At 19.3% G+C, this 14,971-nt stretch overlaps 1 protein-coding gene across 1 annotated transcript; it reads left to right on the forward strand.

The window, feature by feature from the left end:
• Positions 1-2,878: 2,878 nt before the first annotated feature.
• Positions 2,879-6,055, forward strand: LOC128957250 (hexokinase-2-like). The gene is made up of 4 exons (XM_054302984.1): positions 2,879-2,956; positions 3,446-3,802; positions 4,299-4,999; positions 5,695-6,055. The coding sequence occupies exons 1-4, from the start codon at positions 2,879-2,881 to the stop codon at positions 6,053-6,055; spliced, it is 1,497 nt and encodes a 498-aa protein (XP_054158959.1).
• Positions 6,056-14,971: the final 8,916 nt, after the last annotated feature.

Here is a 14,971-nt window from a genome sequence, read left to right on the forward strand (position 1 = left end):
GCAATAATAAAACAAACTACAGTAGGTTGATATTGAAATACCTGTGCCTGATTTTAAATATCAATTATATCAACCTATATAGTATTAAAAATAAAATACAATAAATTTTATGTACATGTGCGCTATAAATTTTATTTTATACAGTATTAATATTATTATTTTTTTATAATAAAATAATATATTATTTAAAAAAAWWTTTTTATATATTATTATTATTAATTTTTTTGACAATAAAAATGACATTGAAAATTAAATATTGCATAAATAAATGATTTTAAATTTCCATATAATATATATATATTTGTTTATTAATATTATAAATTGTTTTTTGTTTGTTTGATATATGTTTAATGTCTTTAATGATTAATAATAATAATAATATTGAAATAATATTTTCAAATAAAAACAATTTTACAACAAAATAAATGTTTATTATAATGATATATTTTGTTTGTTAACAATTTATTTTTTGCAAATAAAAACTAAATGTTTTAATGATATTATTATTATTATGATTTTTAGTATAAAATTTCATAATTGTTTATTTTATAGTCATTGAGAAAAATTTTAATGAAAAAAATTTATTAATCTAATTGATATAATTATTATTTATTTCATTTTATTTATTACAATTAAGTTTTTACAATTTTTTTCTAATGTCAACCAATTATCAAAAAACAAAAAAAAGTGTAAATTTTTAAAAATCAACATTTTTAAAAAAAAATATTTAATAAAACTTTTGTTGAAATTTTTATTAAATATACTATTTATTTAAAAAATTTGAATTGAATTTAATTGTTTATGTTTTAGTTAAATGTTGAAAATAAATTACAATTTTTTTATTATAGATATACAAACAAATTGATTAAACAACTAAAACATATATTTATTGAATAATAATAATAATAATATATTATCATTATTGTAGTAAATAATTTAATTGTTTGTAATATTGTTTATTRTATATATTATTTCATACTTATAAATACTTAGTAAATAATTTCAACTAATATACATAACTAATATATTATTGTTATTTATTTTAAATTTTTAAATTATTATTACAATTTAATAAAAAAAAAGTATTTTTTTGTAATTTAAACTTTTAAAGAATATATACATTTGTATAAATAAATAAATTAATTTTTATAAAATTCTATTAAATGTAATTTTTTGTAAATAATTATATTTATCTTAATGTTTAAGTAGTTATAATCTATATATATATAAATTATAAAAAAATTTTATATTTAATATAAACTGTAAAATACAAACATTTTTTTAGTAACTTATATATCTTATATTATATATATATATATTATAGATATAATAATTGATTAATTTGTCACTAAAAAAATCTACACATTATACATATATTTATTTTATTATACAACACCAAACAAAAATCAATATTATAATTTATGTCAGATAATATAACATTTATAAAAAAATATATAATTATTTAGCACATAATAATATATAGATTTACACTCATAATAATATAATAATAATAATTACATCTACTGTATATTACGTAATATTATAATTATAAGCAAATATATATATATATATTTAAATTAATAAATTTATAATAATAAATTAACAGTTATTATTAGGGTTGTTAAGCATCTATTATGCAATTTTTGTTTTGACACAAAAATATGATTATATATCAATTTGACAAAATAAACTTAACATGTATAAAAAATTTGGGCAACCCTAATTATTATAATTTAGATTTTTTTTAGTACAATTATATAGTAAACGTTATTATTATAACAATAACAATAATACAGTAAATAATTTTTTTAAAATATTTAAAATAATAATTATTACTTAAAAATCCTATCACTAAATATAAATTTTAGCAAAAATTTGTAATTTTAAAAAAATAAAATAAAAATTATTAAATATCTAGTCATTGAGTTAAATGATAATAAATGTTTTATTAAAAATAAATACCGCTATCAAAACATAAACAATATTTTTTTTATATATTAAATTAAACAAAAAAATGTTTAATTAATGATTGATAATAATTATACTAATCATTTATTTTTTTTGTTGATATAATTCAAACAGTATTATAAGTGTTATATAAACTAAAAATCTAATTATTATTTTTAATTATTATCAAAAAAAAAAATTAATCATAAAATTTATAGTCAACCATAGTTATCATAATCATAATTTTAATTATGTATTAATTAATAATTTTAAAATAATTTTTTTATGATTATATAAAGTATTTAGTTTTTTTTAACTATATTTAATTTATTGTATAATAATAAGCAATGAAAAAAATGTGAAAATTTTTTGTTGTTGTTGATTAGATATGTGATATTAAAACGTGTTTTAAATTATTATATGTTTTTTTGTTGAATTATTGAATTAATAGCCTTGAAAATATTGTTTCAATGGGCATATATATTGTATGTAATAATAGTATGTAATAAATAATAATAATAATAATAATTTTATTTTGTTAAATACCAGCTAATTTATAACTGTTGAATTTTTAAACTTTATATATATATTTAATATAATCAATTAATTAATAATAATAATAGTGTATATATATATGTGTGTGTGTAAAGTACAGTATACATGTATATTAATAGATAAAAAAATCATATATTGAATTTAACATTGAATTAGTCAATGCAATTACAAACAATTTTTTTTTTAAATATTTTTTTATTAAAACAACTAACAATATATTTATTTATTTATTTAATTATTTTTATTGTGTGCTATATTTTGATTTTTAATAATAATATTTAATAAATATTTTATTGTGTTATTATTACGTATATTTTGTAAATATTTTTTTTATATAAATAAATAAATCATCATCATCAATTAATTAATTTTCATCATGGATCAGTTATTGTTGGCCAACAGTCCATACCATGCACCAGTGCTCAATATTAGCAATAAGGACCATGCTGATAAAGTTAGCTATGTCAATTTTTACTATGCATATATAAATAAATAAATAAATTAATTAACTAACTATAATTATAATTATAACGTCTTTAAAATAGATAGTTTTATTAATTAATTATTATTATTTTAAATTAATTAATTTTTATAATTTTAAATAAATTATTTTAATATTTTATAATATTTTTTTTAATTGTAAATTATAACTGTGTGTTAATAATTAGTTATTATTTATTTATTTATTTTTATTATATTATTTATTTTAAGGACTAAAAATTATTATAGCAATAAATATATATATATATATTTAAAATATAATAATTGCTAAAATTGTAAATTAAAAAGGTATTAATTAATTAATTAACAAAAAAAATAAAATAATAATTTAATGAATAATATTCAAATTATTAAAACTAATTTAAAATTTAATAATTATAATAATATTATTATGAATTAATGTATTTTTTAAAAAAATTTAATTATTTTTTAAAAAAAACAGATCAAAGAGTTGACGAAAAACTTTTTGCACACAAAACAAAATCTATTGAATGTATCGAAAGTTTTCAGCGAAGAGATCCGATCGGGTCTGGCCAGTGATCCGCCGATTAAATCGAGTCTAATAATGGCCAACACTTTTGTTACCCAATGGCCCGACGGTAGCGAACGMGGCGATTATATATCGTTGGATTTGGGATCGACAAACTTTCGGGTAGTATTGTCCAGGTTTGGYGTCGGCGGTAACGGTGACGGTGGTAGTGATGGTGACGGTGGTGATGGTGGACAGGGAGACAAAAATGAGTTCAAAGTTAAACACTATACGGTTCCTACTGAGTATCGTAGGGGACAGTCTAGTCATGTATGTTATATGAAACTAAAAATTATTTTTTTTAATTATTATTATTAATTACTATGTTTTAGTTAGTGTTAGTTTTAAATTAGTTTAAAAAATATTTATTATTTAAAAATTATTTATTACTTAAAAAATATTTATTATTTAACAAAATATTTATTATTTAAAAATATTTATTATTTAAAAAATATTTATTATTTAAAAAAAATATCTATTAATTAAAAAATATCTATTAATTAAAAAATATTTATTAATTAAAAAAATATTTATTATTTAAAAAAATATTTATTATTTAAAAAAAAATATTTATTATTTAATTATTATTATTATTATCGATAAATTTCAACTAAGCTTTTAACTGATTATTTAAATATAGCTATAAATTTTTTGTTAACAATAACTTATAAAAATTTAATTATAAAAATATATATAATCTTATATAACTAAATACTTGAATAATAATAATAATGATTACTTTTGTTTTAATTACCCTCACAACTAGTTATTTAACTTTTTTGCCGACTGTATTGCCGATTTTGTGGCCACTTATCTGCCCACCAATCGGGGGATCGCCAATTCCAAACCGATTCCGTTGGGATTTACATTTTCGTTTCCGATGATCCAACAGTCTATACGGTCGGCACTATTGGAAACCTGGACCAAGGATTTTGATTGCCCGGACGCTGTTGGCCAGGATGCTGCCCAACTACTACAGCAGGCTATCGATCGGCACCCGTCGGGTGCTTTGAACGTCCGATTGGTTGCCATATTGAACGACGCTACCGGTACACTGGTACAGGGTATGCACTTGGATCCCATGGCAGCTGTCGGCCTGATTTTAGGTACCGGTAGTAATGCTTGTTATGTGGAAAAAATCCAAAACGTCAAGTACTGGAAGGACAGGGATCAGTGGCTGAATAGTGGTCAGCGGGAGGTTATCATTGATATGGAATGTGGAGGTTTCGGCGATAACGGTGTCATCGATTGGGCTAAAACACCGTACGACCTATCCTTGGACAGGGAGTCCTTGTTTCCCAATTCCTATACATTCGAGAAGCTATTTGGCGGCAAATTTCTGGGCGATATCTGTCGCCGAGTACTTGTCGATCTGGCCACCAGAGGATTGGCGTTCGGCGGTAAAGTTACAGATGAATTGCTGACAACCGAACAGTTTCGGTCATCCGATGTAACTGATGTCGAAAGGTATGTCCTATTTGTTTGTTTGTTTGTCTAAACTGTTTTCATTCATCACTCTCTCTGTCTTTCTCTGTCTTTCTCTGTCTTTCTCTGTCTTTCTCTGTCTTTCTCTGTCTTTCTCTGTCTTTCTCTGTCTTTCTCTGTCTTTCTCTGTCTTTCTCTGTCTTTCTCTGTCTTTCTCTGTCTTTCTCTGTCTTTCTCTGTCTTTCTCTGTCTTTCTCTGTCTTTCTCTGTCTTTCTCTGTCTTTCTCTGTCTTTCTCTGTCTTTCTCTGTCTTTCTCTGTCTTTCTCTGTCTTTCTCTGTCTTTCTCTGTCTTTCTCTGTCTTTCTCTGTCTTTCTCTGTCTTTCTCTGTCTTTCTCTGTCTTTCTCTGTCTTTCTCTGTCTTTCTCTGTCTTTCTCTGTCTTTCTCTGTCTTTCTCTGTCTTTCTCTGTCTTTCTCTGTCTTTCTCTGTCTTTCTCTGTCTTTCTCTGTCTTTCTCTGTCTTTCTCTGTCTTTCTCTGTCTTTCTCTGTCTTTCTCTGTCTTTCTCTGTCTTTCTCTGTCTTTCTCTGTCTTTCTCTGTCTTTCTCTGTCTTTCTCTGTCTTTCTCTGTCTTTCTCTGTCTTTCTCTGTCTTTCTCTGTCTTTCTCTGTCTTTCTCTGTCTTTCTCTGTCTTTCTCTGTCTTCACTCACTCACTCACTCACTCACTCACATTTCAGTGGTGCCGATGACCAGACCTACGAGTCAATCGGCAAACTGCTTGGCTATGACCACCTTTCAGTGGACGACCGCGAAATCATACGCTATGTATGCGCTATTGTCAGTGTACGCGGCGCCGGTATGCTAGCAGCCATACTATCCAATCTTATCCAACGTATCGACGATCGACCCGTAGTGACCATTGCTATCGACGGCTCAGTTTATAAATATCATCCAAAGTTTCATACGTTGATTACCGATTTTATTGGCCAACTATTGCCCGATGACTGCCCGAAACGATTTAAGCTGATACTGGCCGAGGATGGATCGGGTAAGGGAGCGGGACTGGTAGCTGCTATAGCACAGAGACTTAATAATTAATTAATTAATAATAGTTTTTAATTAATTAATATTATTTTTTTAATTAATTAATTAATAAATAATATTTTTTAATTAATTAATAATGATTTTAAATTAAATAATTTTTTTTTTAATATACATATTAATAGTTTTCTAATACAAATTTTTTTATGTCCAATATTTTGTTTATATATTCAAATTGATTTTTCAAAGTATACAAAATAATATACAATAATAAATAAAATATAGTTAATAAACATAATAATAATAATAATTACAAAATAATTATAACAATTATTGTATTAATTAATTTTATTTAATGAATCAATTTTTTATATAAAAAGTTATAATTTGTGTTTAAATTTTTGTGTTAGTTTGTTGTTACATAAATAGTGCCAACAATTTTAATGTTATTTTAGTTATTGTATACAAAAACTGTAAAATAAATTATAAAAAAAACAAATATTAGTTAAATGTATTGTATTTTTAAGATTTTTGAAGAATATATTTTTTTATTGAAAAATTTATATAATAATAATAATAATAATTAATTTAATAAAAATTTTTTTAAATTACCATATTATATGTAAACTGATTGATCAAAAATAAATGCCAACAATAGAAACCTAGTTTACAATCACTGGACCATTGAATCAATAATTTTAACTAAAAAAATAGTTTTTTAAAAAAAATAATTAATATTATATATGTTTAGTTAAATCATCAATTTAAAATTTAAGAAAAAATATATATTAAATTATTATACCTTTAATAACATTATAGTGTAWATTGGTGATTTATTATTGTAATTATTAGTGTTATTATTATTATTATTAATTTTATTTAAATTTCCAAAACTAATTGCTAACCTATGTAACAATTTATTTGATTTATTATAATTAATATTCAAACTACTAGCAAACAATATGACAGCAGTTAGCATTGAAAATGCTAGCAATGAAAATGTCGTAAAAAATATTGATAATATTTGATTAAGTTTAACGAAAACTAAATGAAACAATAGTATCGATAATATGGTTGTTATTGAAAACAAATAGACAAATATAATCATGGACCATTGTCGATTTAGCTGGCTAATTTTCAATGTAAATTGATTAATACGATTGCCAATTATGTTGATTTGTCTATAATTATTATTATTATTATATTGATTGATGATCCCTGATGATTTTGATATACTAATAATACTAGTATTTAAAATAATGTATCTATGTAATTGTTTGAATTGAAAATTTTCAACTAGACACTGTTGAATAAAATATAATAGATTATAGACTATCATATTGCCAACAATTAGATAGACTAGATTATGATAGTGATGCCAAAATAGGCCATAAATTAGAAATTGTTTCCAGGTATAATGTCCAACTATAGTAGCCATTGAATAGCTAAATGGTATAAATATTATATAAATTGTCATGGATAATTTAAATAATTTATAGAATTTTTCTATTGTTTTATTATTATTATTACTATTAATTTTAATAATTTTATTATTATTAGTATTATAATTATTAGTATTATTAGCATTATTATCATTAGTATTATTATTATTATTATTACTATTAATTTTAATAATTTTATTATTATTAGTATTATAATTATTAGTATTATTAGCATTATTATCATTAGTATTATTATTAGTATTATTATTGAATTTTTTATTTGAAATATATTTGCCAACAATAACCAATAATAAACAAATAATAATAATTAACTTAAACATTTTTCTAACCGACCAATAGTATGTAAAATCACCTAGATACATTGCCCATGTTGTATCATAATCGTCATCATTGTCTATGTTGAACATATAGACTACACGACCCAGTTCAAATATGATCAACAAATTAACTAAATAAATATAATAATGATGGTAGTTAGTTGATGAATAACCTGGGTAATATTTTGGATAACCATATCGATAGCATGTTTCGCCCAATAGATAGTGTAAATAGTATAGCGATTGTAAATTGTTTAACATTATTATTATTAAATTATAATAATAATAAAATTTATTTAATATTTGATTATTTTTTATGTGTTATACAGTATAATATTTATTTATATTTCATAAAACAATAACTTTTCTAATATATATTATTTATTATGTTGTTTATTTTTTAAAAAAAAGATATAATAATAATTATTATAATTATTATAATTACTTTAATAAAATAATTATTGTTATTATTGTAATTATCATAATTATGATTTTATAATTATAATTATTATTGTTAGTTATTGCCATAAATACTATTAAAAAATAAGTAATTATATAGATTTGAAATTTTATTTATTTTTATCTATTGTGTAATAAAAATATATTACACATTGATTTCAAAATAAATTTACATTTCTATAATAAAATAAAATATTATTTATTATTTTACTAAAAGTAATTATTATAAACAAGTAAATAATAATAAAATCCAATAAATATAATATAAAATATTAATCTATAATTGTTTGCATATATATTATTTATTAATATTAAATAACTAATGAATATTTTATAACAACAACAATAATAATACAATAATTTTTTAACTTAAATTTTTTTACATTGCAAATGTATAACAATTTATTAATATACAGATATCATATACAATATAATTAATAAAGCAATTTAAAATAATAATAATAATTAATAATTAAAATTATTGATTGAAGTTTATTAATTGAATTAAAAAAATTATATAAATAATAAAATATTTATACAATATAATACAATACTATAGTTATATATATATATATATAATAATATGTTTAATATGATAAAATGTAAATATTTAAWATATATATATATAATATAAATTTTATATTAAATCTAGATTTTTAATTAAAAATTGATTTTTTTTTATTTATTTGATGTAAATTATATAAAATTTATTTAATATGAAAACAGTATTATTAAAAATCATATTTATATTACAGTACAATAGTACTGATAATTAGATAATTAATCTCAAATATAATAATGTAAAACATATCATGGAATATATTATCTTATAATATATATATATATATAGCATTGCTATTAGAGTTGTTGGCAGTAAATAAAAGAAAATTTCTAAAAATAATAGAGAAATTTCTCGAAAGTTTTATTTTATAAATAAGTGTCAAATTAATATGGTAGTGTGTAGATAATTATATTATGTATAATTAGTACAGATATTACAATAGCATAAAATAGTTAAAAAAAAGATAAGATTTTTTTTTTAAATAGAAATTTATTCATGAAAAACTTTCTAGAAACTTTACTAGATAATTTCTATTTGCCATTAATTGTCATTAATAATATTATTTTTTTTAGCATATAGTATTAATATAAAAAATAATTAATAATTGTAATAAGATTTTATTTTTAATAAAAAAAATAAGTGCATTATTTGATATTTATAGAAATAAATTTTAATATAATTATTTAGTTAATCTAGTTTATCTACTTAATTTTATTGTACAATGTTTGCTAGCTAAACTTGAATATCAATCAATAGTTAATCAAAAAATTATCAAGCTAATTTGTTTTGATAATGATAATAATAGTAATAATAATAATAGTAGTAAATATAAATTGCCGTTAAAATTATTAGCAAACATCAACATATTAAACAAAATAATTAATAAATTAATCGTAAAAATGACCCTACTAAATCATCAATGGTCCATGGTTATATTTGTCTATTGGTTTTTCATAACAACAATCAGTTCAATACTATTGTTTCATTTGGTTTTCATTAAATTAAATACAATGTTAACCATATTTTTCATAACATTTTCATTGTTAGCATTTTCAATGATCAGTGCAGTCATATTGTTTGCCAGCAGTTTGAATGTTGAATACAAAAAATCAAATAAATTATTACACAAATTATATGTTTGTCTAAATAATTTTAATTATAATAATTATAATAATAATGTTAAAATACCAATGTTTTTAACTGTTATGATAAAGGTAAGCTAAACTAATTAAAAATGATTAATTAATTTTTTTTATATCTCAGTATTTAATTATTTTTAAAAAATAAAAATAAATTTTAGTTAAAGTTATTGATTCAATGGTCATCTAATGGTAAATTTGGTTTCTATTGTTGGCATCTATTTTTGATCAATCAATTTACATATAATATGGTAATAATAATAAGTTATATATTATTAATATATTAATAGCTATTAAAATCTAATGATTTATTATGCAATTTATTTATTAATAATATATATATATATATATATAATTTATTTCGCAGTTTTTATATACAACAACAAAAATAACATTAAAATTATTGGCAATATTTTTATAATAATGTTAACTTGGTTATATGTAATTAACATATTAAATAAATAAATAAATAAATATATAATGTGTATCACTGTTATACTGTATTAAATTAATATATAAACTAAATGTATAATTTTTTTTCTATAATAACAATAAATTTATATCAATGTCATTAAAAATTGTATTTTTATTCATTAATATAAAATAATTAACGATTTATATGATTAATAATACTATTAGGCATTTATTTATTTTTTTGATAAAAATATAATCAAATAATTAAACAAAAATAAATATATAAATCACATTATTTTTATTTAAAATAATAAACATATTAATAACAATAGTATAATTATAGTAATTATTGTTTATAATTATTAATATTATTATTGTTTATACTGTATTACTGTATTAATTTATAAACTCAGAAATTGTATGATTTTTTTCTTAATAATAACACAAAAATTTATATCAATGTCATTAAAAAATAATGTTTATTTTTATTCATTAGTATAAAATAATTAATGATTTAAATGATTAATAATAATAATAATACTAATTATAATTTTATTTATTTATTTTTTTATGAAAAATATTCTTATTTGATAAATAATAATGAAATCAAAAAATAAAAATAAATAAAATAATACTTAATATATTATTATTATTTTCCTAATAATAATAATAATAATAATAATTTTCTTAGTGTTTAATACGGAAAACTTGTGGTTTAAATACACATATATATCATATAATAATACATAATATTAGTAATTATTAATAATAATAGTTATACTAATAATACTAATTATTATTATTAGCAAAATATCAAATAATATATATATATATATATATATATAATAATAATAATAATACTTTTCAAAAAATTGAACTATGTACAACAATATAAACAACAATAATCTAGCTAGATTATATCATTTACATTATCTACTAGATGAAACATGTCATCAATATGGTTTTCCTAAATATTATCATGGTAATAATAATAATAATAATAAGCTAGCTAATTATTATTATACTATATTATTATATTGTGAAATTTGTCGAATTTTCCTAATGTATCATGTTAATGATAAATATTTATCAATGTTGGTTGGTGATTTTACTTATTATTGGCCAGTTAGAAAATTTTTCAAAATTTTCCTACTTGTTATATTATTTATGATATTATTGAACAAATTGATTGCTAATAATTTATTATTATTAAATAATAATAATAATAAAATATATACAATAAACAATGTAAATTTTCTATACAATTTAAATCTAACTAGACAATATAGATTATTTCAAAAATTTATAACTTGGTACTTGATAGTTTTATCTTTAAGCTATACAATGTCCGGTATTATTGTTAATTATAGCTGGATCAATTTTTGTACCTATGGTTTATTTTGGACAATATATATTACCTATTTATATACTATATTTGGTAATACATTAATCTATCATCTAGTTAAGTTTATTGTACAATGTTTACTAGTTAAACTAGAATATCGGACAATGGTAAATAAAAAAATTATCAAGCTAATTAATTGTAATTATAATGATAATAATAATATTAGAAAATGTAGATTGAATCAATTAAAATTATTAGCTAACATAAACATATTAAGCAAACTGATAAATAAATTAGTTATCAAAATTAGCTGGCTAAACCAACAATGGTCCATGGCTATATTTGTCTATTGGTTTTCAACAATAACAATTGTATCCATACTATTGTTTCATTTAGTTTTCGTTAAATTAAATACAATGTTAACAATATTTTTCATAACATTTGTATTGTTAGCATTTTCAATGATCAGTGCAGTCATATTGTTTGCCAGCAGTTTATATATTGAATATAATAAATCAAATAAATTGTTACACAAATTATATGTTTGTCTAAATAATGTCAATTGTAATTATAATATTCATAATATTAATAATAATAGTATTACTAAACCAATGTTTATTACTGTATTGATAAAGGTAAGCTAAACAATTAATTTATATTTTAGTTATTAAATATAATATTTTATTTAAAAATATATATATAATATATTACTAATATTTTTTTAGTTAAAATTATTGATTCAATGGTCCAGTGAATGTAAATTGGGTTTCTATTGTTGGCATCTATTTTTGATCAATCAATTTACATATAATATGGTATATTAAATATATAAATAGCATTTATATGATATATATTAAAATTATTATATACTATTAAAATTTTATTTTTAAATATATATAATATATATTTATAATTTATTTCGCAGTTTTTATATACAACAACAAAACTAACATTAAAACTATTGGCAATGTTTTTATGATAAAATTTATTCATTATTTATAAATTATTTATTAGAAATACTATTGGTATGCATATAATTAATATATATTAAATATATATATTGACATAAAACTATATACAGTATATATTGATACATAGATATTGGATATTTATATTATATTTTTAATTTTAATTTTATTTGTGTCTTTATTATTATATATATATAATAAATAAATAAATAAAAATTTAATTTTACAATAATATTGTTTTTCTAGTATTATTTTTTTAACTATTATTAACATTATTACTATTAGTATTATTATTATATCTGATATATAATTTATATATATATATATATTCAAATTATATTTTTAATGATTAAAAAAATACTAATAGACTTTTTTTAGTTTATAATTTAATAATAATAATAATAATGATAATAAAATAAAATAGTTTTTTTTGTTTCAAAATTTTCCTAAACATTACTGTAAGTAAAATTAAGTGCAAAAAAATGAATAATTGGTTTTTAAAATTAACAATTTATTTCAAATAAATTTATATAAAAAAAAGTTAATTATATTTGTACCTTTACTAGATTAATATATTATTATATATTTATAAGTTTAAATTATTTAAACAAAAATATTTGTAATTGTACTTTTACTAGATTAATATATATATATATTATATAAGTTTAAATTATTTAAAAAAAATATTTTTTTAACTTACTATAACTTACAAATAACTTACTATTAGTTAATATTATTCATAATTAATATTATTTAATCAACAATAATGACCAAACATTTAGTAAAACAATTGCTATATTTATTAGGAAATAAATGCTATAAAAATGGTTTTCCTATTTTACTAAATCAAACTATTGATAAAAATTTTCATTATAAAACAAATTATTATCATTATTTAATAACATATTTGGGCAATATATTTATACTAGTTGAACTAGGTAAATTATTAATACAAACCATACTAGATAATGAACAATTAGCATGGTACCTGGGTGATTGGATCTATTATTGGCCATTTAGGCTATATTTTAGGATACCATTACTGACAATATGTATAGCTATAATACTAATCAAATTGGATCAATGGTTTAGATATTTGAAACTAAATCAATCATCAAAATTATCTAATAAAAATTTTAATAAAATTTTTACAATTAAACTAAACAATAATAAACAACAACAACAAATTGAAATAATAAGCAAGGTTAATAAATATTTTAAAATTATTGATAAACTATTTTCTATTACACTATCAACTATATGTTCAACAATGACATTTGTATCAATGATGCTATATTTTACCTGGATAAATCTAGTAATCTATGGTTTACCATGGTCAATATTCTATTGGTATACATATACATTTATGAATACAGGTAGAGATTAGCAAATAGAAAGTTTCTAATAATAAATTTCTGATAGAAATTTAACTTTATTGCTTATACTATGGTAACCTTATATGTAAAATAATTATAATTATATTTAATAATAATCAGTTTTTTAAAWAAAAAAAATTTAATAATAATTTTATTATACATTTAAGAATTGTAAGATAAATAAATTGTTACTTTAATTAATAATTAAAAATACTAATTAATACTAATATTAATTAATTAGTACTTGTATAAAAAAACAATGTATTGTTTCCATGATAATATATATCGAGAAAAACAAAATTAACCATGGTGATCCCATAGATAGAAATTTCTATTGGAAACTTTTCTAGAAATTTATCTATTATTTTTTATAATTTCTCATTTTTATCATCACTAATAATACAGGCCAAGTTTATCATCAATCATATTTTTGTCTACTATGCCAGCTAATTAAATTGGATATTAGGGAAATTAATCGCAAGCTGGCAACCCTACTACTAATAGCTAGTGTTGACAATAATAGGTTAAATCTAACAAATCGATTAATAGCTAGAAAATTGAAATTTTTCTACACATATAACTATCGTATTAGCTGGCTCAATTATTTTTGGTCCACTAGTTTACTATTATATTTTATTCAATGGTCAACATTGCTATCATGTTTGACAATATCGTTGATATTCAATACATATAATCAGTTTATTACACTGTGTTTTATTTTCGGTATTATCTACGGATTCATATTGATATCGACAACCATATGGTTTGCCAGTAATATCAATAGCCATATGAAACAGTCATCGAAATTGTTTTCAACACTATATGTTCACTTATATTGTACTAATCATAAACCTATTGTTTTCAATAATAATATTAATAATAATAATCAATTGCTTAATAAATTGAAAGTAAGTTTAATTTATTTATTAA

Source organism: Oppia nitens, unplaced genomic scaffold, assembly GCF_028296485.1.
Source record: "Oppia nitens isolate AA-2021 unplaced genomic scaffold, nextdenovo-longstitch-racon4-pilon3 scaffold39_pilon_pilon_pilon, whole genome shotgun sequence".
NCBI lineage: Eukaryota > Metazoa > Arthropoda > Arachnida > Sarcoptiformes > Oppiidae > Oppia > Oppia nitens.